The sequence below is a fragment of the Mixophyes fleayi genome, chromosome 1 (genome assembly GCF_038048845.1).
Source record: "Mixophyes fleayi isolate aMixFle1 chromosome 1, aMixFle1.hap1, whole genome shotgun sequence".
NCBI lineage: Eukaryota > Metazoa > Chordata > Amphibia > Anura > Limnodynastidae > Mixophyes > Mixophyes fleayi.
Genome location: NC_134402.1, coordinates 106142079 through 106167307, shown reverse-complemented (window position 1 = coordinate 106167307; position 25229 = coordinate 106142079). Strand labels below are relative to the sequence as shown.

At 37.6% G+C, this 25229-nt stretch overlaps 1 protein-coding gene across 3 annotated transcripts in view; it reads right to left on the bottom strand.

The window, feature by feature from the left end:
* TTC29 (tetratricopeptide repeat domain 29) overlaps nucleotides 1–19865 on the bottom strand; it is a 199059-nt gene extending 179194 nt beyond the window's left edge. For 2 of the 3 annotated variants that reach the window (XM_075199007.1, XM_075199026.1), the window contains exons 1-3: nucleotides 19782–19865; nucleotides 15158–15273; nucleotides 5336–5419 (exon numbers count right to left, since the gene is read on the bottom strand). In XM_075199007.1, coding sequence (XP_075055108.1) covers nucleotides 5336–5419; nucleotides 15158–15267 — 194 coding nt within the window. In that variant the 5' untranslated portion in view covers nucleotides 15268–15273; nucleotides 19782–19865. The remainder of the gene's footprint in view (nucleotides 1–5335; nucleotides 5420–15157; nucleotides 15274–19781) is intronic. The other variant, XM_075199016.1, reaches the window with a different exon arrangement.
* Between the last annotated feature and the right edge of the window lie 5364 nt (nucleotides 19866–25229).

The window sequence follows — 25229 nt, the reverse complement described above, 5'->3', positions numbered from 1 at the left end:
AAGTTGCAATACAATGTAATGAAGACTTGTTTTAATAAAATAAATAATGAAGAGAAGTATCACCTAATTGAAGACACGAGTCCTCAACTGTTATGGACATGGAAATCATGCTTTAGCGACACAGTCAAGTTTATCATTTCTGCTATGTATTGGATAAACAGAAAATACAATGTTTTTTTTGCTGGGGTAAATCCAGGTGAATTTTAAACTGTTTTGTTTTGTGACAGATAGGTAAGTGCTACACAAGCTACAATCTTTGCATTTCCCTCCTCCATTACAATCTAGTAGATTAACTAACACAATATGGGCCTCATTTAGAGTCGGACGCAAAGTCCGTTTAAGAAGTGTAGGAGTGGGAGTGTGCCGCAGCTTGGTAGGGTATTATGAGTGGCAAGCAACCTCAGTTGTGTCCCACTTGTAATACCCTATGGAGCTGCGAGCAGTTCCTGCAGCTACCCTAACCGCTTGCGCCACCTAATTCCTGCCGCACAGCTTTAGCCCTGTTTTGACGTGTGTTGCGTCTGCGCCTCACTGCGGCTAGGATGTATTTACATGGTCACGCCTTCACAATTCCACGTTCCTCCCATTCTCTCGTATTAAGTCGCAAGCTGTCGCAAGTGTTAATTGCGTCCAAGATGCAGACGGATTCGGTGCTTTCTGCACATGCGTGGTAGTGATTTTTTGGTTAGATGCGCCTAAAATGGACTTTGCATCCGACTCTAAATGAGGTCCTATATCTTTAGCCGTGGAACCCTTGTGTCTTGTAGCGTTTGCTGTTAATTTAGTCAGGACTTTAAATACAAAACTAAACAAAAAGTACTAAAAAAAGAAACCATTCCATGATTTTATTCATAATTTCACACACTCTATAATTATACACTCTAGAAATACATCATTAACGGATTTTTCTATTTCTCTAATTTATTTAAAGAGTTAGCATGTGTAGTTTTCCAATGTTTAGGGAACATTATATTGGCTAGAAATAAGTGTATATTTTTCAAATTTAAAAAATATATATTCTAAAGCGTTTTATGTGGTAAACCAGTCTTATCTTTTATTTTAGGTCACAATTTACCATTGTGCAAGGGTAGGCTACATACTGTAGAGCTCAGGTGGCAGTCTGATATCTGTAGGAGTCAGTAAGATCTTTTAAGGAGCCAGGGAAGATGTGCATCTATTGACATCAATAGGAAAGTCTCCCAAAAGTTAGGTGTCTGCAGTTATTTTTTGGGATCATTAGTTTCATGGCTCCTGGGATTGGGAACACTGCATATATTTATTACTTTTTATAACATATCAGTATCTATTCTAACGAAAACACAATATTATTATTCACATTTACATTCCATTTTCTATAGAACATTAGGCCGCTAACATCAGAAGGGTCGGAACTGTATATTGTGCTTAATGAACATCTGTCCTGAACCAATATCTGTTACAAGGTAACACTGGAGACCATGTAACTATAACTAGGGGATTCTCTAGAGATCATAACCCAACACTCAGGTCAATGAATAAATACAGCTTACAAATAGCAGAGCTCATCTAGTACTAAATATTGAATAAACTTTCCTATAAACATGTGCACTGACTTCTCAAACCTTTGAATTACCTCCATCAGTCATTATATACCAGGAGTAAATAGAAAATACAATACCTTTTACTTCCTGCGAATATCTTTAAGATCTCTTGTGCCATGGATAATAATGACAAAGGCAATTGGTAACTGCAGTAAACTCTATGTGATTTGAGACCCGGATCATCTACCCACAATGCCCCTGGTGGTTAGAGCATGTGTTTATATGTTCAAACATAAGCTTGGATGTTAATGATATCTAAGCCTACTATAAGATTACACCTAAGCCTATGCTACTGCATGCTAACATGCTATGCAAGTCTAAAGTTTAAAAACTAACAATAAAGTGGAATAAATACAAAAATCGAGAAGGAAAATTAACTAAGAAAAAATGAAAGAAAAACATATAGACACACATATATATGCTTTCCATATACAACTTATTATGCCTCAAAATACAGACTAGCCCTTTAAAAAATGAACATATTTTACATTTGGTAAAAGTTAGAAGTTGCAGAACACACTGAGAAGTATATTTCATACCTGGAATTGCATAAAAGGAAAGAATCAGGAAAAATGTTTACCCATTTTCTCTGTATGACGTACATAAATTAAAAATGTATTTACTTGACTAAGGTTTCAGAAGAAAGCCCCGCCCAGACGAAAAATCAACAATTATATATAAACTTGCGTGTGGTAGGGTAAAAAACAAAATACGTTTTTTTCAGTGATACAGAAGGTGCCACTTTAGTATTCACGCCTGTCAGCTAAAGGGTTAAATGACTGACCCAGCCACCCTAACCACGTGGTAAAATCTTTGCTTTCTTGTTCATTTCACCAACTTGTTAGCACTATTACTAATGTAACCCTAGTCCCAAGGCTCAAAGCATACTAGAAAATACGCACTATGGGCCTGATTCAGAGCGAGCCGTACGCCCACTACGGCTATTCAGACCTGCAAATTTTTGGCAATTACCATACCTAACGCCCAAAGTGGTATAACGGGGGAGGAAAGGAGTTTTCTAGCGTAGGAAACGTACAGTAGGGGCATGTTCAAGCAATTGCATAAAGATTCAGATTGGGTAGTAATCGCAGATAGCAATGAAAAAACAGTTTTATTTGCAGGTGGTCATCTGCATAAGTAGCGGATGATGCCATACACTCTATTTTTACCAATGCTTGAACACTGCACATCTCTTTTTGCATTTTTTACGCATTTATTTTGATGCTGCAATTCCAAATAGACTATCTTTTTTTCAAACAGCAAATTTTGTAACATGAATCAGTATTCCCTTTGCAAAATCTCTCTGTGGGGGAGGCTTATATGGCTGACATTCCAAAGCACAGTGTCTCAGCTGCAATGCATTTGCGGTTCAGCAGTAAAGTGCGTTCCCAAGTAGAGGGTCATATGTGAATGTGAGCCCTACCTTTATGTACATGATGGCAATGGAAGGAGTGACTGTGCTGTGAACATGCAAGCTGAGAAGAGGGGGCATTTCAGAGCATTTCTACTCATTACATATGTCATGCGACTGTTGTTGCCACGGTAATCAGACAACATTTAGCAAACTGGAAATCATTAGACACAGCTTGAAGGAAATAGGTAAGGGACAATCAGAGTGATTTATGGTAAAAAGAACAGACATCATTTTTCATGAGATTGTAGATTTAAGCATTTCCAAACAATCATACCAATTTGTATATTGTAGCAAATTCTCTGCATACTGCAATACATAAATATTATTAACACCATGGGATAAAGAGTTCCTATAATATTTGAGAATGAGATAAACAACTTATTACATTTTGTATTCAATTAAAAAAATGCAGCTATAGCAGGAAATTCATGCACTGATATAGAAATGTTGTGTTCAAGAATCACAAAACTTTTCAACTTTACAGAATGAATAAAAACAACTTGCACAAAAAACTTTTATTTCTTCTACATTTTATTACAGAAGTATGTCATGTAATTTAAGGTTTGATGAGGTTTTGCAAGTAAAATTCTGTTTCCTCTGCACTCGCTAATAGTCATGAGAATCTGTAGTTTGCACCTTCACATTAAAAATGCATTTCATTTTTTTTCTAAATTATTCACCCCGCCTTTTATCCAGATCATGTCTTTGAAAGGAGGATGAGGATAATAAATGGAATAATTCATGATTTCCCATTAAATATGAAAGTTTCTTTTACAGAGTTTAGAAAGTGAAGTTGTACATAATGTGCAGGACTTCATTAGAACTTTTTTAACCTTTTTATGAAGAATTACTAAATCTCGTGGCTGCGGTAAATATATAATGAAAACCAGAATCCTATGTCTTGTGCAAAAGGTACACTGTATGGTTACTGTATGGTTACTGTATGGTTACTGTATGGTTAACAGCAACAAATATTGTATAGAAATATTCTCTAAATAAAGAGCAAACAGAATGTAACAAAACAGCTGTCTGCACAGGTACAAAAATCGACATGTAAAATAAAAAATAAAAGACAAAAATAAACCAATAAATTACTTTACACTTTTGCAGTAAATATGGAGAAAATAACAGTAATTTTTCTGGTAAGTAGTATAAATAGTATATAAGTAATGCCTTCTCAAAACCTTGAGCTCTTCCCATAATATAAGATTAAAAAACAACATAAATCATGTTACCGTGCTATAATTCTTGGAAATATTTTACTTATATTTCTTCTATCACTTGCATTTTAACAATTTCATATACACTATTATAGAACATGTCTATTTATTTTTAAGGCAGGTATGTCTGTTTATTTTTAAGGCAACAAGGCAAACAAATGCAGAACAGAGAATACTAAAACAAATCTGTACGTTATACACAGTTCATGTGAGGAAAAGTCTGATAACTCTCAAGGAAACAGATCTTCCACACAAGTCATCAGCACTATTGTATACTAAATTATATTTGATGGAATGGAAATATAACTACAAACTCCCATTTCATGTTTCGCAAAGGGACCAAATAAGCTGTTAGATCCGGAAAAATTAAAAATCAGAAAGACCCTAAACTTCATGTAAAGTACTAAAATAAAACAATACAATGTGATTTGCAATTGACCAGTATGGCTTATTTTGTTTAACAGTTTGCTCAGGCATGTAATCTATCTACACATGATGGGCTGTCATCTGCACAGTAACGAAAGTAAAGAAATGTTGGTATGAGAAGAAAAAAACAAAAGAAACAAATTTATCCGTAACTGAGCAAACATAAGTCCTGTATATTGTATGTACATTATTGTGTAACTAATGCAGTACTGAAACATATTACTGTACAGACACACTACTGCATCAGTGGTACACATCAATAAACAAAAACTACTGTACAGCAATATGACCGTATAAATATATCTGGGTAATTTGTGCGATGCAAAATCAGTAAAATGGGTCCACTGAATTGTTTGGGTAATGAGAGGACCAAGAAACAAAGTGTAAATTCTGGCAAAATGGTCAAATCAGGGCATGCAAAATTGTGTGGTTTTAATTTATTTAAAATGAATAGAGCAAGTCATATACCATGATATGTCATAACAATGTATTTGTCCATTTCCCCAACTTCATCATTCTATTTTTACTGCATTTATTAATCAGAGCAAACTTCAAGTGCATGTTTTATAAATAACAAATGTGAATTAACAGCACAGTAACAATTCCAGCAGTAAACAGTGAACAGTCTCGGAAACAACTGCAATTGCTTCAACAATACTAAAACAAAATACATGTCCAATTTAAAGGGAACTTACATAGTAGTCTCCTCTCTTGACAGCTCTTTGATATTCTTCTGCTGATGATGATCTTTGACATCTTTGTCCCTGATCAAGTGAATCCTGAATTAAAATAAAAGCAGGGAAATTTCAACAAGACAGAAAAGAGAGGTGCACAATTAAAACGGCAGGAAAGTAGAATGAATAATGGAAGGCTGTTTCAAGAAGTATTTATTAACAAATTGTGTTTGTCCCTTTCTTTTTATATCTTTTTATAAAGCTCTCCATGTATAGGAAATTTCCCAAACTGTTCAAAAATAAACATTTTCCTTTTGTTAAGAGAAATAAGAGCAGCGTATTATTTTCATCCAATACCTGCTATATAAAAAAATTTCTAGTGGTGTAGGCAAAACATCGCTGCAAATGTGTTTCCAAAGTGTAATATTATATTATTATAAATTAATATTATAAATTCCCTACAATACATTTTTCTTTGCCAGAATCATGCTAAACAAGTTAGATAAATGAAAAGTAGGCAGCACTTGCTTACAGTGATTTGTAAATCAATGACAATGTTCACGTTCCTGTTTTAATTAATGAATAGGCAGCATCTGTGGTCTGAGTGGAGCAGTCAGTTATTTGCAGGAAAAATACACTAAGCTGAGCAGCGGAGAAGTGCAAATGACTGACAGTTACTACTGTACAGACCACAGATGTAATAAAAAAATAACTAAAACTTAAAACAAGTGCAGTATTGCCCCTCCACGCTCCTTCTTTGTATATATATATATATATATATATATATATATATATATATATTTCTTTATTGAGTTTTAGAACCTCCACAAGTTCTTAAGATAGCCTGGGCTGGTTTCCACTAAAACAGTGAAACCAAGACCATGTTCTCCCCGATATGAAAATCAGAAGACGAAATCTGGATACTATGGGGCTGGTGCCTCTATGGGGAGAGACCACAAAAAACATCTTACCCTGTCCCAGATACCAAACCACTGCAGCTCATTTCAAACCCTTTGGCCTGTGGGAATCAAAGTAATTAACAAGATTGGGACCCATGCAATGGTAACTGTGCCATCCCAGTGATCCCAGTATAATGGACAAGGGACCCTTAGACACCAGCACATTATTCCAAAAAGTACAAATAAATAACAGACACACAGATCATTTTAAAATAAACTCTAATTAATTTAATAAACAATCCTTAAAAACAGTGTTCATCACCTTCACTGTTCAAGTTTTTAAAAAATTTGTAATCTACGTTTTTTATATTTGCATTTAAAAATTAAATCTCCTTTAGTTTTATTTAGTGATTTGGCTTTGCAGCAGGGATTGTTAAATTTACAAAATTTAAAGATTTACATTTGCATATACCCAGCCAATTAAATAACTTTTTGGTTTTGTACAGTTTGGTTCTTGATTTAGTTTTTTGTAGTTTTTGTTTCTGCCTTTTGAAGTTAAAACATATTTTATATTTCGGTGATTTGTATTTGCATTAAGGGTTATTAAATATGTTTGTATTTACATAATCTAAAGACTAACATCTGTAGATTCTCTACTACATTAGTAACTTGTTGGTGGAGTACAGTTTGATCTTTGATATTAGGCAGAACAATATATATAAAACTAGAATAATAGAATAATTCTGGGAGAGGAAAAGGTGGTGAGGTTTGTAGAATTAAGAACGAGGTGGTAGGAGGAGGTTAGATGGTTAAGTAGAGATGTGAAGAAGTGTGGAGAATTGAAGTGAAATCATGGGGTCAAAAATAACAAGGAGTATTGTAAATAACAATAGGGGATGTGAAGATTATATATAATATTACATAAAAAGATAATATAACATAAAAATAACCACACACATATGTCTGAAAAAATAAAGATCAAATGATCTAGCATAAGTGATTAATATACTAAAACATTACATTATTTTTTAACAATAAAAAAAAATAATACATAATAAATATGGAATAAATAATGTAATGTATAAAATATATAGAGATGAAACTGTAATTTGCTGCTGGAGTATTCCCAAACGCACTTCCCCATAGATGTGGGTGGGTCTTCTTCAGTGGGTTTTTATGCAAAAGAGCACAGAGGAAGACACACACCAGTGGCTTTACATTATTGATCATATTTATTATTTATTATTTTTTTATTCTTTAACAAAATCAATTTCTTTAAGTGTTTCAGAGCAGTTAAACATGTATGATAGATCACTCAATTTATATATGTTTATAAAACATTTGTTCAGACATATCATCATCATCATCACCACCATTTATTTATATAGCATCACTGATTCCACAGCGCTGTACAGAGAACTCATTCACATCAGTCCCTGCCCCATTGGAGCTTACAGTCTAAATTCCCTAATGTACACACACATACAGACAGAGAGAGACTGGGGTCAATTTTGATAGCAGACAATTAACCTACCAGTATGTTTTTGGAGTGTGGGAGGAAACCGGAGCATCCGGAGGAAACCCACGCAAACACGGGGAACATACAAACTCCACACAGATAAGGCCATGGTCGGGAATTGAACTCATGTCCCCAGCGATGTGAAGCAGAAGTGCTAACCACTTAGCCACCGTGCTGTTAATTCCTGCATTTATCATCATTTATTTAATTTCTACTTCTTTTAGTAGTTATTTTTCTCCATATATTTCTATACTGTTATGTACTACAAGTTTACCAACATTTTTATTACATGCCACTATCCTCTTAAATCTTTATTTCTTCCAATCTCCATCCTACGTATACTATTTTCCAATCCTTTTTACTATTTCTCAAACCCCATGCTTTCCCTCCAATTCTCCCCACTCCTACACATCCCTACTTAACCATTTTAACGATATAAACCCACCACCCACCTAATTCCTAATTCTACAAACTTCACCACCTTGTCCTCTCCCAGAATTATTCCATTATTCTAACTTTCTGTTTCCGTTCCTCCCTCCTACTCCATGCCAATCTTTCTTTTCCCTAAACTCTCTCCACTCCTTTGCATCCACCATTAACCATTCCAACACTCTAACATTAACGGCCGCATATCTCTAAATGCCATAAATAATACTACCTCACTGTCTGCCAGAAATTTTCCATTACTCTATCCCAGACACATCTTTCATTTATCAAATTAAAAGAAAACATATTTTCCTTTTAATCTATTTTTTCCACAATCCATACCTATTCAAAACTTAACACACCAGTATTCATACTTCTACAACAGTACAATACACCCCTCATTTTCCATTTTATCACCCCTTACAGCATTTCATACCTGCAACCACATGTGTATATTCCACTCCCTCATTCACCATTGATAGACTCTGAGTGTATTCCCTAATCAACCATTGACCACCACTCACAAGCAGTGTTCTACAGCTACAGGCAGCTAAGTACCTTCAGACTGTGGGTGCCAGGGTTATAGTGCATAGTCAAAAATAAATCTACAAGTCCTAGCAAGACCTGGCAGCCATTGACTGCTTGTGTGTGATCTATACATTTGAGAGTGTGTTCAGTGGAGATAAAGGAAATATATATATATAAATATATAAAACTGTGACTTTGGCAGAATTTGAACTGGGAGTAATAAATATATGATGTGGAAAAGTTAGAAAAAATTCTAATTTGGAGGGTAACTGGGGTGATAAAAGTTGGTTTATCAATTGAGGGCTGGATAGCTTTATAAATAAAATAAAAACTGGTAATATGGGTATATGAATCAAACAACTGAAAAAGGTGTATGTGATTTAATAAAAGAAAGTGGTTATTCGTGTATCAAATAAAGAGCTGGTGAGATCAGTATATGAAGTCACTAAGTGCCCGAAGAATGTGTACATAAACGAACATGGATTTGAGGAAGTTGGATTATGAATTGTATAAAGGACTGTTATATGGATTGAAGGACGGAAGCTTGGATATATATTGAAAGATAGTTTGTGTAACTGAGCATGTGAATGAAATAAGTGATTGGCAAGACATGTATATAAATGGAATAAGGAACAGGGGAGAAAAGCGTCTAAATGGACTGGTGAAAAGGGGAATAAAACAAAAGTTTGGCAAGATGGGCATATGAATGAAATAAGGACTGGAGAAATTGGTGTACACATTGAAAGAATGGATGTAAAACACATGTATGCAAATTAAATAGACATGATACTATGAATGAGTATATGAATGAAACAAAAGATTGAATGAAACGGTATAAAAGTTGAATAAAGGACTGGAGTCCTTTATGCCCTGAGTGCAGGACATGAAGGACAAGGGAAAATGGTATGCAGATCGAAGGAAAGACTTGGGAAATCAATATATGAATCATATATGAAATATAAGGTTAAGGAACGCCTGTATACAAACTGAATAAAGGACTGGACAAAAACATGTAAATTAATTGATTAAAGGGCAAACGTGGAAAAACGTGTATGAAAATAAAAGATAGGTGACTGAGGTAAAGAGTATGTGAATAGAGAAAAAGACTTTGGAAATGGGTATACATGTCTAATAACGTGCAGGAGAATAGGGTACACAGACTGAATGAGTGAAAAGTGGAAATGATCAAATACACGCTGAGAATCACATGTATGAATCAAATTGAAGATAGGATAAAAGGGGTATGCAAATATAATGAAAGACAGAAGGATATATGTCTCAAGTAGGGACATGTGAACTGATAAATTCATTGAAAGATGGAACTGTGAAAATTAGGGATAATAGGGATTGCTGAATCAAAAGAGTAAACATTTGGAACTATAAAGTTTACAGTAGAAACTTTGAATGAATGCAAGATTTTGGAAGAGGTAATGCATGAAATGACTGGAGGTTAACAAAAGACGTATGAGTGTAATTCAGATGTATAATGACGACTGATAGATGATTAATTGCGAGAGGACAAATTGTACTTGAAGCAACAAATGCACTGCAAAGAAAGAGGCCTGGAAACAAGTCAAAGTTTGGGATCGATTTAAGCTGTGTTGACTGGTGAAATCAATAAAAATAAAAATAAATAAATTAAAATGAAGAGAATTGAGAGATTTCTGAAGTTGGGGGGTGGTATAAAATATGAAGATACAATCAAGAAAACTGAACTGCTACATGTCTGTCTTCATAAGTTATTGAATAAAACTTTAACAACTTATGATTTGAATAAAATAATGACCGAGGAGAGTGATCAGCATGATGTTACTTTTTTGGGGATTGTGGCGAAAACTAAACTACTGAATATGTCTTGTCATTGATGAATAGGATTGCATAAAACAAATGTGAACTTGACTTAAGCAGATATAACGCCTCTCTGTTAGACTGACCCCTCCGGAGTGTTCCTTCTCTTAGATCTTTTTAAACATCCAATAGTGCGTGGTAGGTGTTGTCTGGATGACTATCTGCTGCTTAACCTATCCACCTTTCTAGATGTTAAAGCTGCGATTTCTAACTACTTCCTGGAAAACTCTACCTCTGATGTAGCCCCAGGGATTATTTGGGAGGCCCATAAAGCCACCATTTGGGGTCACCTGATTAGTCTGACCATGACTGCAGAGAGACAGGCGTCAGGAGACGTGTCTTCCCTAGAACGTAAAGTTGCCTTGCTCCTTGCTCAACACCAAACCCACCCTGACCCAGCCCTACTTACCCAGATTAATTCATTAAAGGGCCAATTTAACATCCTTCTCTCCTGTAGAACGGCTGTTACGATGCAGAAACTCCAACAGCGCTACTACGACAAAGCCGAGAAGGCTGACTCAGTACTTGCTAGAAAACTTTGTCAAAAACTAGCCCTGAGCCATATAGACAAAATTCATCAATCCCCTAAGGATGAGGTCACCTATGACCCGTCTGCGATAGTACGTGAATTCCGGAAATTTTACTCCTCTGTTTATAACCTGCTCTTGCCCACCCCTTGTAGGGATCTTCCGATGCCTACTCTGGAAGATTACCTCACAACGACTCCGCTGCCAAAAATCACCCCACTGCAACTCTCCGCTCTGAATTCGGACATAACCCTGCCTGAGGTCCTGGCTTCGTCTGCTTCGGGCCCTGACGGATTAACCCCACAGTACTATAAAAAGTTTGCCGGGGTTCTCAGCCTGCAGCTGACAAAAATCTTTAATGAGGTGCTGGAGGGGACTTCATTTGACTCTGCTACCTCTAGGGCTAATAACATTGTCATTCCGAAGCCGGGGAAAGACCATTCGCTGTGTGCCACCTATAGGCCCATATCATTATTAAATGACGATTTGAAAATTTACACTAAAAATACTGGCCTCCAGAATGAACCCGTTTCCTCCTTCCCTCATCCATCCCGGGCAGATGGGCTTCATTCCAGGATGCCAAGCCCCCGATAACACTAGGACAGTCATCGACCTGATACATACTATCCATAGTGACAAGCTTCCCTCTCTCCTTATGGCGCTCGGCCCTATATCGCTCTCCCTGGCCACGGTCTCGGCAACTGGTCTGACCTCGGCCCCCTTTACTATTTCAAACAGCACCCGTCAGAGTGCCCCCTCTCCCCCTAATATTTGCTCTTGTGATTGAGCCTCTGGCTGCTAGGATCCGGGGCCAATCAATAGATAGCCGGTATACCAGTGGGCCCTTCCACTCATAAAATTGCGCTCTATACAGATGATGATCTAATGTCCATTGCTCACCCAACCATTTCTCTCCCTCCCCTCCTGGCTGAATTGGATCTCTATGGTCATTTTTCAGGCTACAAGGTCAATTCGGATAAGGCCAAGGTCCTCGATTTTTATGTCTCTGCCCCAAACAAATTGTTGCTTGAGCATTCCTTTCCATTCCAATGGCGCCTCCAAAAAATCAAATACCTCTGGGATTTTGTCACTAAACATTACCGACATCTGTTCCAAGCAAACCTCCCTCGCATACTTGCACAAATAAAACAATATCTTACCACATGGTCACACCTATATATTACATGGATTGGCCGTATTAATACTGTCAAGAAGAACATCCTCCCTAGACTGCTTTATCTCTTCCAGACCTTGCCCATCCGTGTCCTTCCCTATGTCTTCAAGTGTCTTCAGTTCCATATCTCTAAATTTATCTGGTCTGGTAAACGCTCCCGGGTTCGCCTTAAAGTTCTCTAGAGGTCCACATGGGGAGGGGGGTTGGGAATCCCTGATTTTCAACTCTATTTCCTTTCCGTCAAGCTTGCTCAATGTGTTTTGTGGTGTGATTCTGAAACCCCCAGAGTCTGGACTCGTATTGAGGCTGAGGGTCTGGGTCTGCTTTCACTATCTACTCTCCTCTGGCTTCCAAGGGCTCGTCACCCAAAACATGCCCTACTACATCCAGTTATTTCACACTCTTTGATGATTTGGAGCTCATCTTCGCAAAAACACAGCCTCTCTCCTCACCCCTTCCCTATGATACCGATATAATTCCCCTGATTTCTCCCTGGGACTTCTCCCCAATGCTTTCTGACCATGGCACTCGGGGGCAGTTAGATACCTTAACAACCTCATCTCTACCGATACTTTCCCTCCTTTTTCCGACATCCAATCGCGCCTCCACATCCCTTCAAAATATTTCTAACAATATTTACAACTACGCCACTTCCATAACACAGTCAAATCTCGCCTCTCCTCCCGCTCTCTTACTACTTTCGAGGTTCTCTGTTTACGCCACTCCTCCACAAAAGGCCTCATCTCTACACTGTACCATGAACTTGCGCCTCACACTACAGACCTCAGAGACCCCCACGAACTGGCTTGGGAAAGAGACCTTTGTGAATCTCTACTAGACGAAGAATGGTCTGAGATTCATGAGAATGCTCCTCCAGTTCCATCTGCATCAAAATAAAAGAGAATGTCTATAAGGTGCTGTTTCTGTGGTACTATGTGCCCTCGCGACTTCACAGGATCCTCCCTGATTCCTCTGATCGCTGCTGGTGGTGGTTTTCCCAGAAGGGCACTTTCCTCCATATTTGGTGGACCTGCCCAAAACTGACCCGCTTCTGGGCTAGTATCAAACACCTGATTCTATCGATCCTCCAGCTGGATATCCCATTGGAGCCCAAATTGTTTCTTCTCCCACTGGGAGCCCCCTCGACAACGCGCCACCAGGATAAACTGGCTAGACATATTATCTCGGCAGCAACATGCCAAATTGCAGCGGACTGGCGGCAGCAGCCTCCCCTGTCCCTCTAGGCCATAGTCAATAGAGTCTGGCAGACACATTGCATGGAATTTATGACCAGCATTCTTCGTAACTCGTCGAGATCCTTCACCAAGGTCTGGGACCCATGGCCCTCTTACTATCAAGTTAGTTCTCCTTTCTCTTGACTTCATACAGTTTATTTTGTCCCCCCTCATAATGCTTCCTCCTTCATATCTCTAACCTCCTCTTGTATGGACTTAGTCACTTTACTTCTCTGTTTTCATTTCCTCTGTTATTTCTTCTCTTCTTCCTCCTCTCCCTCTCTATTACTCTAAAAACTCTTGGTCATTCATTGAATCTTAAATAATATCCCCCCTGCACTGAGATGTTTTTCTTCTACGCTGGTCGTAGCTACTGTTTACACTCCTTATCTGCATATTTTTATCTCTAATGCTGGTTGTATTTCTATTTTTGACCTTGCAAGAATAAAACTTTAAAAAAAAACAAAAAAATCCCTGTGAAACGAAAGAGAAATAACGTGATAGAGTAACATTGTATGGCTAGGATAATGAGGAAGAAGTTGTCAGTATAGCATGTTATATTATATTGCGGAATGCACAGGAAGAGTCAATATTACTAGGCAGGGGTTGCTGGGGAATGGATTTGAGACTTCTGATTCTGGAAAACTTGTAATGTAAACAATGTTGCCTGATATTTGTTACATACATTCTTGTACAGTTATCTCTCCTTTATTAATCTATCTGCTACATTTCCTGCTGTCAGTTCTTTTCTAATGCCAGTAGCTGCAGTATGCAGTGGAAGAAGACAGATGCAGTAGCATTCAAGTAGTTTAAAAAGGAAAATTCACCTTGCCACTCACTTCAGGAACATGATAATAAAATTATTACAATAAATTATTTGCTAGTAAAGTCATTAATTACTATATGCTTTTATTTTTAGAAATATGTGTAAAACCCATAAATTTCAATACAGCTATAATTTATTTCTAGAACAAGATGATTTGAATAAAAAAAACAACAATACTACAGCGCACAGCCAATTCACAAAAAGTATGGTTGACAGATATGACGAACTTGGTCACATGTGTAAATAAATGTAAACAATACAGTGATCAATATTCACGAGATATAGCTTGAACATATATAATGTATAATGTGTATACAATTGTGCAAATGAGGTTGGTAAGGAATAATATACTCAAGGTATCCCAATTGTAATGACCTTATCTCCAATCCTATAGAGTCTCTATATTCCGGGTGTATCTGAAGCTTTCCGACTCCATAGATATCATGTCCGAAAATAGAGGATCCATTAGGAAATGCAAATGATAGAAAAAACACGGTCAGCACCCAATATGAATACCCCAAGTGAAAAAAATCTGCTACTTACACATAAGTAAGGAGAGTTGCTCCTATCCCTGTATAGTCGAAAGGAGTCAGCTGTCGATGTTGAATACCAAGACCGAAGTAGGCTGGATGGGTACATCGTTTTACAGGTGTACCCATCCTGCCTACTTCATTGTTATATTTGTGTGTTATATCTAGGAGGTTGGGATTCTCCACTATTAGCAGCACGCCAGTTAACTGTTGGCTATGGAGCCGATGCCCTCTTGTCATATTTTTGTCTACTAAGATAATTTGAATGTTCTAAGCTAAAAGGAAAAAAGATACACCAGTAAAAACTGATAAGGTGGAAAAAGGAACATACCTGTGTCTTACTTCATCAGATTTTTTGGGTGATGTGGGAATTGACTTTGGTTGCACATGGCTGGGAAACCCATGAAGGCTTTGCCTTGGCATAGCTGGCAATATACTCATCTCTTTCTGAAACAAAACACAAATAATTGTTAATACCAAGTTGGGTGTATGAAAGTTGATTCAAACAGAGGTGCGATTGACACCACAGTTTTCCCTGTGCCAGTCTGATAGCATCTTCACAACACTATTTTGTGCTTCTGGGTGACCCTGCACCTTCCGTATTTAGCTTTCAGTTTGCCTCCTTTCCATTCCTCACCATAATCATGACATTTCATCTATCATATGCAACCCTGTCCTCTATAACATAATTACATGAGTGGACAGATGCCTGGTTAGACAGTTCTCTGATCAGTCAACACATCTGCTGCTGGGAACCTTCTGAGAATTTTACAACACCACTATGACCACTTAAACTGGATGTGCATGAAATTAACACGGAATACAATAAGGCTGGGTACAGACTACAGAAAATTTCTCCTGATACGATACCTTTAACGATTTTACTAACGACAAAAAGTCCCGATCAGCATGCTGATTTATTTGTACACATTATACTCATTTTCAAAGATTTGTGTTCTTCATCTGTCATAACCATAGGCTGAAAAGATTGTGACCTGCCTACACTGCTAGTCGTGAGTGCATACACACTTCAGAATTTGTCCAACATTGTTCTATTGTTTAGAGATTTTTAGTCTAATTATAAAATCAAATGATGAAATGTACTTTGCCTTGATAAAATATAATCACAGGAGCATACACACTAATGCGATATCTAACCTAACATTCGTTTATTGTGTGATTGGCACGATAATCGGGTGAAAAACCTGTAGTACATAGCCACCCTAAGTCCAGGCCTGGCCAATCTGTGGCTCTCAAATGTTTTGAAACTACATGGTATACCTGGCTGGCTATCCACTGCAAAGCATGCTGGGGCTTATAATTACACAATTCATCAAAACTAGTGCATAATAAAAATATGTTGTTGCCCACTACAACATAACAGATACTAAGTCAGTATAGAAAATGAAAAGTTAACATCTAGTTGACCCGTCATTACAAAATGGTAACAGTGTCAACGATGGATTAGGGATTTGGATAATGATTTGGCAAAGGTCTTTTGCTAACTTTATGGCTGGAGTTATGCTTTAGGGTTAGTAGGTGTACTGTTTAATCAGAGACATTTAGCTAAACTATTTCAACTGTTGGGTTTTTGTGCCTAACAGCAAAGCAAAAACATATATCTCATCAAACTGGGTTACCTTTCCCCAGATAATTTTAGATTTTTGCAATGAAACTCATAGGGGCAGATGCTTAGTTGGACATGCGCCAGTTTGTACAGTATAAAATACACAAATTAGTTCTGTCCATGCCCACAAAACAGGCTGTACACATATGCGCAAATGCAGTTTTTCGGGACAATTCCTCTTGATTGTGACTGTAGACCCGGGGCGGGGGAGGAAGGGTCTATCGAACATAGATTGAGAATAGTAAGTGTGTGTTTGCGTAATTACAAACAGATGCAGATCCGCTCAGAGACGCAAATACACCATTTAAAGCTATATCAATTATGTGAGCCTGAGGACAGGTGCATATACACACTGATGATGAAGACAGTCGCCAGCACTAGCTGGCCATTTCTTATTGGTCTGAATGAGGATTCACCTCTGAAACTAATAGGGGCTTTTTTCAATTCTCAAGCATATATTATATGATTTTGTGCGCATATTTTAGCAAGATTTTTTTGTACCCAAGAAGCAGAGTTAGACCTGCTGCATTATAAAGAAGTTTTTTTACTTTATTTTAGTGAAATCTAATGCGTATTAGTCCACCGCATGATGAAGCGATAGTCATCGCTGAACAGATCAGCAGTGAACAGAATACTTCCGAACTTTCCCACCAATCGGGAGAAAGCTGTCTGGTTGGTGGGACAGACCCCTCAAATCGGACCTGTCCTACCTTAATCGGGACGGTTGGGCAGTAGGTGCTTTTGCAGATTATCTACCTACTAAACAAATTCATTTTAGTATTCTGTTACATGATTACAGGATTTAAACATGGTTTTGATGCTTTTATTACAAAATAATATATGTAGAAAACTATAATGTAAACAGTAAACAAAATGCTTGATTCAGAAAGTAATATGAATGCCTTATGGAGTAATGAAGAAATATTTTTCAGTCAGGTTAAGTTGGAAGCTACAGCTGGGGTTCTGTATGGTCTTTGTTTAGATGGGCGCTGACCAATTGCTTAGGTATGAAGGGGCAGATTTTAAAAGACCTATATGATGGAGGGCTAAACAGTATGGGAGGGGAAGTCGGGGGCCATGTGGCAAACCTGTAAATGGCATCTGTGATATGATGAAAATGGCTATGTGTGCATGAAACAGTTAAAAAATACTTAACATGTTTGGTAAGGTGAAAAAAGATTGTCAATCTTCATCATTACCATTTATTTATATAGCGCCACTAATTCCACAGCGCTGTACAGAGAACTCACTCACATCAGTCCCTGCCCCATTGGGGCTTACAGTCTAAATTCCCTAACACACACACACACACACATACACAGACTAGGGTCAATTTTGTTAGCAGCCAATTAGCCTACCAGTTTTTGGAGTGTGGGAGGAAACCAGAGCACCCGGAGGTGCAAAACACGAGAAAAACATATAAACTCCTCACATATAAGGCCATGATCGGGAATTGAACTCATGACCCCAGTGCTGTAAGGCACTCTTGCAATATCCTTTAAAAATAAGTTGAAATTAAAAATAGTATCTCCACCATTCTTCCTCTGTTAATAATACAGAACCTTTGTTTATAATAAAGAATGTAATACTGTATATAAATCACATGAAAATAAATGGCAATGACAACACTTTTGACACCCTAGACTTAATATTTGGTAGCACAGACTTTGGTCAAAATAACGGCAATCAACCTCTTCCTCTAGTTATGGATGGACTTTCTGCACGTATCAGTTTGGTCTACTCTTCTTGGGCAAACTGCTCCATTTCTCCCAGATTTGAAGGTGCCTTCTCCCAACAGCTGCTTTCAGATCTCTCCACAGGTATTATATGGGATTCAGGATCTGCACTCATTGCTGACCACTTGAGCTGGAAGACTCATGACCTTCGATGGAGACCCAGCTTTCTGACACTAGGTTCAACATTGCGCTCCAAAATGGCCTGGTAATTTCCAGATTTCATGATGACATGCACACATTCAAGACACCCAGTGCCAGATGCAGTATACTAACCCAAAACATCATTGAAATTCCTCCATGTTTGACTGTAGGGAAGATGTCCTTTTCATTTTGCTTTCTGTAAAGATAGGGATGATGTCCTTTACCAAAAAGTTCTAATTTGGTCTCATCTGTCCACAGGGCATTCTTCCAGAAGGAACTTGGCTTGTTCAGGTGAATTTTGGTGAACTCCATTTGGGCATTCTTATGTCTCTCCCAGCAGTGGGGCCCTCCTGGGCCTTCTACCATATAATCCTTTTCATTAAGTTGGCGATGGATGTGTCTGATGTGTCATACCTTGTGTCTGAAGGTCAGCTTTAATCTTTTTGGCAGTTGATCTAATTATTTCTAACTACTTCTAAAAGGTATCAATAATTTTGTCTGTCCCATTTACAGATATCTGTGTTAAATAAGCTATGACTAATTTTTTCAGATTTTTTGGTTTTATTATACTGCAAACCAAAGAAATACATATGCAAAATATTTTTAATTTCAAAATCTAGAAGAAATGATATGCCAACATTTTTCTACGGTATAGAGAAAAACTAAATGGCATTCTGGTATGGAAAAAGAGTAAATAGTGTAGATAAAAGACAAAAAACAGTCCACAATTAGTATAACAGCTAATTGCCCACCATAAACTACCTCATGCATATGTCACCACATATATAGCCTTGTGCCTAGAATTAAAGCCTCATACCCACCAGTTATATGCCTATATGCAGCCCTGTACCCAGAATTTCATGGTCACTCTGCATACAGCCTTGGTTCAGATAAGCAACCTCATGCAGCCATGCAGCTAGAGATGGCTACACTTTAGTTCAGCACTGTGTCATAACTCCCACATAATCTCCCAAAATTGTGAAAACAGTGAGAAATGAAAAATTAGTGCAGATAATTGTCATTGCACCAAAAACAATATTGATTTGAGGACTCAAGCATATTAAAACATTATTTCCTAGTGATCACACTTTAACTGATACTTTATCAAATCTTGTACAGCAGTGTATTGTACCCAGCCATTGTAAATAGAACCCAATCCCTATGAAACAATGGTACACTATTACTAACTGTAAATAATCAGATTGCCACATGACTAACTTCTACTGTTAGGTAGGGGAAACTATGCAAAATTCACTGTAAACACGTAAAAGCAAATACACAGTAACTTGTACTTTAAATAGACCGAATAACCTAAAACGTCAAATTAAACACAGATAAGAGCAATGTTCAAAAAAATCTGTGTGTGACATGTTTACTATTATCAAGTACAAGAAGTTCCACTATGAAGTGAAGCCAGACATTCGTTTAGTAGAGATATGCTGCAGACATACCTGTGTCTCTGTACCGGGTCACCAGCTCTATAACAACTTATGTATCCGGTAGTCATGGTAACCCCTCAAAAACGAAACTCCCAGACTTCCCCGCCCAATCATAGATTCTAGCCAATCGCCAGCCTGTGAGCAAAATGCCAATCACAACTTTTCTCTTAGATATGTTCCGGCTGAGAGTAAAGTGCGCTGATTGGATGACAGTTGTGCCGCTTCAGATGGTAAATAGTAGATACAGGGGACACTGCACAGTGCAAAATACTCTGCCCCGTACTCACCACTTAGTTTACTACTGCAATTAATTGGGCTATATTGATTCGTTGATGTGAAGTGCATTTTTTTAACATAAGTCAGCTTAGGACATGTATAAAGAGGCAGTGGTGTATTCTCTAATCGTGGGGTAATTTAACACTAGTACGTTTCCAGCTAAAAAAGTGCAGCATTCATAAATCCTCAATCAGTAGAGACACACTGAAGCAAGTTGTGAACACTCCTCCACTGTTACACTAGCCATTAAGGAGCATATTTATTATCAACTGCATTAAGCACGATTCATTTCAATCTTTAACGCAAAGATAAGGTTTGAATTATTGTGACTATTTATTAAAAATCTTCACTAGGAACAACAGTCACGAAAAACTGCGTTCCTGCGAAGATCTGTCTCCTATGTCCCCTATGGACTATCTTAAAGTGGCCACCTTTGCAATAGTGACCGGAGGGGAGAGCAGGTAAATTATGGTGAGGGATCTGAAGATCCCTCTACTGCAATGTTCTCCCATAGGCTTCAATGGCTATCACCAACTTCAGTTAGCATTAGGAGAAACCTATGCGGACTGCTTTTGCGTTCGAAGTGACAGGGAAAGCAGCATATATCTCGGAATCTGCTGCAATTCCCTAGTCATAAATTAAGAGGATACTTAAATATGCGGCTATCCCATGAAAACTCCTGAAAAATGTGTTTGAGTAATAGGCCCCTACGTACGAAGGATGCTGCATGAAATGTTTTCTGAGCTGAATCACTCTCGTGTGATGGAAAGAGCATTCCCTTTTAACTTCAACCTGTCAGCAGGGGAGCAAATAAACTGAACAAAAGCTCTCATGTACCATGTTTTATTGGCAAATATGTATGTTTGGGTGTAATGTATTTTTAAAGTAGGCATTCCCTTTAAATTGACAATAAAAAAAGTATTCACTAGCCATTCAAGTTATCTTCTGGTGGGCCTACTTGTGTGTTTGAAGCTAGCACAACTTTGGAAAATTGTTCTAATTTACCACCACCAAGCACAATCCATCAGCATTACATATACATAAATATATTAATTGACACTCCACACTGAGCCCCATGGGCATATTTTCTGAAAGTCCTTTATGCCTAAGTATGATGCTGTTTTCAAAACCGTGAAAACAATTTATACCTACGTTACACTTGACCCACATACATACCACTTGACAGAAATGATCCCTAAAATGAAAATGGAAAATCTCTAAATCTACATTCGACTCACATCCCTCAATTCTTCCTCTTTTTGACATGCATCTGCATATGGGATAATTGGTCTGTACCATTTCCATAATAGTCCAAAGTTCTCTATGTCTGTCTATTATATACCTTTGCATATTGTATGATTGTTAGTATGTCCTGTCTCTTTTTTGTATTTATGACAAGTATACTTATTTGTTTAAAGATCTTTAAAGCTTGTAAAAAAAAAAAAAAAAAAGTACTACAATGATGTGGAGCAATGAAGAAAAGCAAAGAGGTAGAATTGGGACCTACCAGCCTGGAGCGCATTTTTTTGTGATTACTCCTGTAGACATTTATCCATTTGGAAAAAAATGCATATTGCCATTCTCCTAGCTGACGCCTTACTTTTTATCATTTAAGCACTAATGAGCATATTTATGAATCCTACTTTTCATTAAAACCCCCCGAAAACAGCAGGCACATATTTAAGAATCATTTAAATTTATTAATAGGGCATTGCAGCAGATATTGGAAATATCTGCTGTGGTCCCACTGTCTTCGAACACAAAAGCAGTTACCATAGCTTTCTATGGGACTTGCTATTTTGTACCAATTAGCAAGTTCCAAAAATCAAAGCTTTTCAGAACCTGTGCTCAATGGCTAACATCATCTGAAGATGGCATTAGCCATTGAAGCCTATGGGAAGAACATTGTGGTAGAGGGATCTTCGGACCCCTCACTGCATCTTACCTGTTCTCCCCTCCGGTCACTATCACAATTTGCCCTATTTGCAATAGTGCCCATAGAAAGAGATAGAACTAAAATGTGTGCCGTTTATCGTGACAGATGTCCCGGCAGAACACTTTTAATTAATGCTCACAATCTTTCATTTCTTATCATTGCAATAAGGAATGAAAATAATCATGGCAAAAAGTGGTAGATAATAAACCTGTCCTTGAATTTCCTAGAGATGCAGAATAATGTGTGATGATGCAGTGAAATATGTAGTACTATGATGTAATTTGAGCAGTGAGCAGCTTGGTAGCTCATGAATAGTGTCTTCAATATCATTATGGTACAAACGACCCATAAAATGTCCTAGAATTGTTACACTAACTTCACTGCTGACATGGTTATTCTTACTGTCATACAGTCATTTGCAATCTTACATCTAGAATTAAAACAATCACTTTGAGTATGAGGCTCTCTGTGTATATTAAGGAATAATTTCTCAGTAGGTAATCAGGCAAAAAGGTATGTGCACTGGGGTCCCATTGCTTAAGCACCATGCAGGGCCAATGCAATGTTTAATTTGCCACCGTCAAATTTCCAGATAGTTTTACTGTTTTTGTTGTTCCTTTATTTTCTGTCATCTGGTGCTTAAACTTCTGTCAGTATGTCTGTATATATGGGGCTTTGTCACATATTATACAGGCATCCTAATACTTTTAGGAAAAGAAATTGGCTGTGCTCACTTATTCTACTTTAAAAATCACAATACCATAGTAATATAACTAAAATTAAAAATATAATGCAGAACCTTATTCAAATTCAAACTATAACTTTAATAAGACATATTATAACATTAAAAACATTAATATGCACATAAAACACTAACAGCAGAGGAACCTAGTTAATTTAAATGTCGCAATTAGATAGAGTAAAGTCTGTCATATATCAGATAAGATTCCAGTGGAGGATCAAAGAGGGTGGGAGTAGCACACTATCAGTCATCTGACTTCCTGACCTAAGGCAATTCCATCGGATTATTTTGCCTATTTTCTTCTTTCCCTGTTTCTTTGGCCAAACTTTTCACTTGTTTTCATATTTTTCACGCAAAAACTTGGCACAAATACTTTACCTTATATGTAACTTTATACTTTAAAACGTGCCAAAAAGAAACAAACATTGTGGCAAAAAGAAACAATGGAAAGTTAATAAAAGATATATTTTTTATTTTCATGTGTTATATACTGATTACAAGATATTCAAAATAACAATGTACCCCAATTCAAATTAACATACAGTTATCGTATTAAGGGGTCTATTTATGAAACCCTAAACCATGTGGAAACACCTTTTTTTAAATGGTTTAGGTATTTTTAAGTAAAATAGGAATTTAAGAAACGCCTAGCGCAGGAGATATTGGAGATGACCCTGATGGCGTTAGCCATGCAATCCTATGAGGAGAGCATCACAGGAGAGGGATCTTTGGATCCCTCCCCGCTAATGTTGCTGCTCTCCCCTGTTGCTGCAAATTGCATCTGTGCATACGCAACCCTAAGTTGTGCATGAGCAGTAAAGGCTCCAGGTCAGAACCCAGAGTCTTCATTAGAATTGAGTAATCGTTGTGACAGCCACCTATGAGAAGCGTTGTCCCAACATCAGTAGTAAATTGCCCCAATAATACGAAAGATCTTAAATAGCCCCTAAGTATTCAGAGCAGACTTTCTTTTCTCCTTTGATAAAATCATACTTGCCAACTTTGGGTCATGATGTCCAGGAGGTGTCTCTGTTATGGGGCCTTGGTCCCCTGGATTGTGTTGTTAGGCCCCGCCTCCTGTCAAATGTTGCCAATATCAGCCTATCATAGCAGGGGCCAGGGTGCCACATTTAGCCCTGCCCTCATCCACTTCACCAATGGAAGATGGCAGGTTGCGGGAGGTTATCCTGCTCTCCCGGGAGTCCGGGAGAACTCCCAAAAATTTGTGAGACTCCCAGACATTCTGGGAGAGTAGGCAACTGTGGATAAAATACAAGAGCTCGCCCCTCGCTTATGTAAACAAACTTACAGCAGTGTAAACTTCCAGAATTTCAGCTTTCTGAATCAATGTCTATACTTCTACAAAGAAATGTGAGTTTGGTAACAGCGCCATTTCTAAATGACCACTTAACTAACAACTGAGCTGGGATTAATTAATTGACAAGATTGTAATGAATTTTAACAATTAAATATTGACATTTATTTGTACCTATTATTTCACAGTTTATCCAAACTAATCTGTACCATTTCCACGACAAGTTCCCATCCTTCATCTACTATTAGCCACTTATAACTGGACAACTGGTGCTTTCAATTCACATCATAACAAGTTACCTTTATATATTAACAAAACAAGTTCCTTGGGTGCCTGGAAATCACATTTTATAGCTTTCCTCTGCCATTAAAATTTGTCACCATGTGTGTGTGCGCCATGTGAACATTACGGATCAAACTACTTATCTGTACCTGCCATAGATGCGTACTGATAAACATGATCCATATTGGCTGCCTCTCAGGCAGAAAAGCGAGGAATGTGTTGCGTTGTTTCTTTTAAGGCACTTGTTTTTTTTGGCAAGATCTAAGAGAAACTGCACTGAAGATTGGCAGGGTCAGTGTAAAATAGATGAAATGCTGAATGAAATCTTCAAAGCTGGAAAGGATATGCCCCAAAGTGTGTTTTTTTGTTTTCATATGAACAGCTCATCATATAATACCCTACAGCTTAACTCCCGTGGGGCACTTTTAAATCAACATTGCAAGAATAAAATTAAGTCAATATGTTAGAAAAATATCTATCTACAGGACATTTTGTAGATGAACATCACTGAAAGCAAGTTTCAGGGGCATCTATTTAATTGTACTGTTGAAAAATTACAATACTCATTATATTGCTGTATGTAATAATAACTTCTCCATTTACTGGAATTCTATTAAAAAGTTAAATAAACCCATAAAATATTATAAAACTTGAAGAATGCCAAATATTTAATAAGATACTTAACGTATACCTGCAGCCTTCACACATTGGAGGTCATTTTTTTTAGCTTAACCAATTTTCATGAAAATACAGCATATTAATTTAGGAATCACTGATATTACCAGTGGCGCACGCAGGGGGGGTTTCTGGGTCTCCAGAAACCCCTCCCCACCGCTAAAAAAGTGCCCTATATAGCAGCACTGTACTATACAGCAGCCGCGGTGCTTTTTAAAGAAGCGTCCGTGGCGG